We start from the raw sequence: 4,640 nt of genomic DNA, 5'->3' as shown, positions 1-4,640 counted from the left end.
TGGGGTTGGTTTAGGGTTTTTTATCCCACCGATTTGGTTTGGTTCGGTTGGAGTTTTCATAGTTAGAACCGAAAATCGAACCAAAAAATTGCAAAACATTTTTTTTTCAATTTTTTTGGTTTATTCGATTTTCGATTTTTTTATTCGATTGATCGGTTTAATTCGGTCTGGATTAATTTTAAACACCCTTAGGACATATACACTTACACACACTAAATTGAAGCTTCATTTAAGATATTTGTACCTAACTAATTGTCTTTTCTAAAGTAGATTAGAGAAGAGTGTTAACCCACAAAAATATTGATGCCCTAATTCAAGACCACAGAAAATATTTTCTACGAACCCCAAAAATCTTACCATGACAACAACCCTGTATCTGTACGTTCCCATGTCCATCCACCTTGGTTGCATGCACTATTGATCAGAAAAACAAAAAAATAGGTTTGTGTATCATTTGTTTTTCACAAAAATAATATAGAAACAAAAAATAATTAGAGTGAACTACCAACTAGGTTCTTGTCTATTTCGCAGAATAACAAAGCAACTCCTGATGAATAAAGCAATCCACTTCAGTCCCTGTGGGTGAATCTCCGGTAACTACAAACAGAAAATGTTAAGCTGTCACAGTGAGCGTGTGTTGGCTTGCTAATGTGGATGAATGCTGCAGACGTGGACATCTCAAATGGTTAGGGGTTAATTGCCCCCATCCACCTCAAATGGCCAGGGAGTTAATTGTCCCCATCTACCTCAACCAAAACGACATCCCTCTTCCATCTTCGCATGGTTAGGAGGCCCATTCCGGTATAGCAGTTGAGCGAAGATGGAAGAGGGATGTCGTTTTGGTTGAGGTGGATGGAGACAATTAACTCCCTATTTGAGGTGTCCACGTGTACAACATTCATCCACATAAGCAAGCCAACACACACTCACCGTGACAGCTTAACGTTTTCCGTTCGTAGTTACCGGAGATTCATCATAGGGACCGCCTTGTGTCACGGAAGTATGGGACAGAGACCGAAGTGGATTGCTTTATTCATCAGGGATTACTTTGTCATTTTGCGAAATAAACATGGGTCGAGTTGGTAGTTCACTCAAACAATTAGGCCACATAATTTAAATTTACCTTATTTAATTACAAGATACATTAAATAAAATTTAAAAAAAATAATTTTTTGATTAATATTTGTTTGTTACAAAATATATACATGTACCAAATCAACATCCGTGAAGACTATAACACTGCAATCTTTTCCTTCATAGGCAAAATTGATCCACAAACTACCTCCAATGCATTCACTAAGATAAAGCCCGAAGAAAAGAAAAATGATAGGGGGTGAGGAATAGCAAGTATTAAGGCCGACGTAATAATGTTAATGTTTGGGGTGAATAAATTAAACCCCACATGTGCATCTTCGTTAGTGATCACAATACTTTACTTAAAAAAAAACTATCTTAATACGATAGATACTTGTAAAAAATTAAAAGTCTGAGTTAACAATGAGCTATCCGTAATGGAGTGATTCAAAATCTACCATTACATTCACTAATATCATCATCCTAACTAAACAAATCAAACACTAGGCGTCTAGGCAACAGTTATTGAAAGGGATGAGCAAGAAAGTAAAATACAAATGTATACATGAAAACAACGAAAAGAAGAAAAGATATACATTATTAATATGTTTGTCTATTAATTAAAAATTTTTACTAGGTGGATCAGGCTCAAAGAGTGGTTGAGTCTTTTGTAAGCTTTGAATGTATCTCCTAACCTCTTCTGCTATCATGGGCCGCATCATCTTCATCAACCATGCATGCTCGCCGTACCGATTGACTTCCTCCTCCTTCCGCCACACTCCCTCTGCGCCCAAAGGCTTCTCTCCGGGCGGGAGCAAACTCAGTGTCGTCACGCCGCCTTCTTCTTCTTCTTCAGCGTTGCGCTTTTGGCGAACCTCCTCCTCCGCGTGACTGTTGACGGCAACTGCCGCCAAACACGGCTTCTTGTTGACATTCTGTGGCAACTCTAACTGCTCGCCCTTGCGCTTTTGGCAAACAAATGTTGGACTGAAATCTGATGACGACGACGTGGCGGCAGAAGAGAATCCGGATAATCCTCCGCTGGCGGAGGCGTCGGTTGCTGCCGCGGAGGGGAATCCGGCGCCGGGAAAGGCGACGGTGACACCTTTACGGCGGCGGAGGGTGGAGTTCCAGTGGTTCTTGATAGCGTTGTCGGTGCGGCCAGGAAGGAGTCTGGAGATGGTGGCCCACTTGTTGCCGTGTACGGCGTGAGCCTTAAGGATGATTTCGTCCTCCGCAGGGGTGAACGGTCGGTGCTGAACGTCGGGGCTGAGCTGGTTGCACCACCGCAGTCGGCATGACTTTCCCGATCGGCCCGGTATCCCGTTGCTTATGACGGACCAGTTCCGTGCTCCGTGCTGCGCCACCAGCTTCAGAAGCGTTGCATCCTCTTGGGGAGTCCATGACCCCTTGATTCGATCTGCTTCTTCGTCAAATTTGTTGTTGTCTTCGATCATCATCGCAACCTGTTCGATGAAATTCCAGAATAAGATTAGTATGGTATATATCTGTTAATAGCAAAGATAATTGGTAGAGTTGGAGTTGGCATTGAACCTTGAACAGCGCTTTTGTTTTGGATTATTTAGTTTCTTGTTTCATGGGGCATGGGAGTTTTAAAACATGTTAGTTATTTTTGGAAGAGGAATGGGTTTTAGATGGTTAGGGAGATTCATAATAATGGGAGAGGACGTTATAACTGCCGCACTCTTTTCTAACTGACTCAAATAACGCCATTTCCTATAAACTAGAAACTCTAACAAGCTTCGGAGATATACATACGTCATGTTAATTAAATTACTTAATTAATTTTAATTAGTTGGGATGAATAACATTTTCCAAGAGTGTGGCAGTTAGGATGGACTATTCTTCACTTTCTATATACATTATATTAATTTACTTTGACTATGTAATTCCTATTTTGTTTGGTGCATAAATGGGATTTAATTGTTGTATTTATTCCTTCTGTGACCATAATCTTGATGTGTGTGGCCAAGGAAGGAGGCTAACTAACTCATGGGTAGGTCAAAGTGGAACATGAAGGTGGGAACGGTCATCGGTTATTAAAGTGCAGGAATATATGGTTATGACTTAGGGGATTGATGTGTTTCTAAGGAAGAGGTAAAACAGATGGATGTAGTAAGTAGTAACTGCATGATTGTTGTTGCAGTTAGAGATGCATAACAATAACAGTACAGAGTACATACTGGGGATAAGAAGATATTTTAAACTTCAAAATTAAGTTATTTTTCAGTTATTCTCTTATTTCCAATTTTATCCTCCATATATTTAATTATTTTGATAACTGATCATGTCAAAAAGTAAAATTTGGTTAGAGCAAATCACAAAAAGTCATGAAATTATCCAATCATTAACAAAAGTATCTAATTAAACTCTAAATAAAATTATCTTTTATATTTGTTAATAACAAAAATATATTTAAAATATTTTAAATTATAACAGAAAATAATTTTGTTAGAAGTTAGTGAATTACCTGAAAATAAATCACGGGATCCACAGTTTCTCTATTGATTCTTCATGCTGGTTGGCTTCACGATTCTGATCGGTAAATGGTAAGGGTAATATGCAAAAACACTGCGACACTAAGTTAAAATTGATCTGAGAGATAGAATTTTAAGGATGTGTTTTTTTTTTTGTGACTTAAGGATGTGTTACCTGAAGAAGCATGTGACTCTCCTTTATATAAGTTCAATCAAGTTATTTTATCTTCTAGTTGGTTCGGAGGTAATTAATATTTAAATTTAAATATCGGTTGATGACATGCCGACTTGTCAAGTACCAGGACGTTTGGGCCTGATGAACCAGCTGGACTTTGTGTTGAAATAAATTATTTTATTAGTTCAGATTATTGATGTTAAGTCATCAAAAATATATCATATTGCAAAAGCATATTTTTATTAGTAGTAATTAGAAATTAGTCGGAAGAATTATCTCAATTTAGGTGGCTGAATTGCAACTCTTTTGATGGAAAAAGAACAACAAAGACGAATTTGGTATATTGAGATCGAAATTCTGAAAGTCTATTTATATTTAAGCATGGTACTCATTAAATCCTAAACCCCAAATAAAATAGTATCTAAAGTTCAAAACATAATATATCTAAAATTTAAAAGATAATTATCTAAGGAACAAATTTTATTCTCATTTAATTTTAAATCAAAAGTAATAATGACTTATTCATTTTAGCATTTATAACAATAAATAAGATCACCATTATATAAGTCATTTTTTTGTGACTCATTATATAAGTCATTTAATTTAAAATAACATAATTTATAATTATAATTAATATATGTATTACTCACAAACAAATTAAAAAATTAAATTAATTTTCTAACACTTTGGGTCAAATTCTCTTGCCCTCTTGGGTTCGAAATTCGGATTCATAAGTCATAACTTATTTTCATAATTAATTTTAATGTAGATCTAATATAGTTGTATAGAAATTTCATAATGGAATGAGAAAGAGATTCTGAAAGTGGAATTAGAAATATTTTAAGTTTAACTAACTCAAAGGAAGGAAGATTTTTTTCCGTGGTCTTCTTTTT

The 4,640-nt window shown here is 36.2% G+C and overlaps 1 protein-coding gene across 2 annotated transcripts; it reads right to left on the bottom strand.

Annotated features, from left to right (window-relative positions):
• On the bottom strand, positions 1,488-3,718 carry LOC107609346 (transcription factor MYB44-like). Of its 2 annotated transcripts, none has more exons than XM_021107263.1 (2): positions 3,566-3,718; positions 1,488-2,540 (listed from the first exon to the last, which is right to left on the bottom strand). In XM_021107263.1, exon 2 carries the CDS (start codon positions 2,532-2,534, stop codon positions 1,695-1,697), a length of 840 nt encoding a protein of 279 aa, XP_020962922.1. In that variant the 5' UTR covers positions 2,535-2,540; positions 3,566-3,718; the 3' UTR covers positions 1,488-1,694. The 2 variants fall into 2 exon arrangements, with proteins under 2 accessions (XP_020962922.1, XP_016166761.1); XM_016311275.2 differs by lacking the exon at positions 3,566-3,718 and adding an exon at positions 2,629-3,202.

The sequence above is a fragment of the Arachis ipaensis genome, chromosome B07 (genome assembly GCF_000816755.2).
Source record: "Arachis ipaensis cultivar K30076 chromosome B07, Araip1.1, whole genome shotgun sequence".
Taxonomy (NCBI): domain Eukaryota; kingdom Viridiplantae; phylum Streptophyta; class Magnoliopsida; order Fabales; family Fabaceae; genus Arachis; species Arachis ipaensis.
Note: the sequence above shows the minus strand (reverse complement) of the source record. Positions and strands in the feature narration are given on the sequence as shown.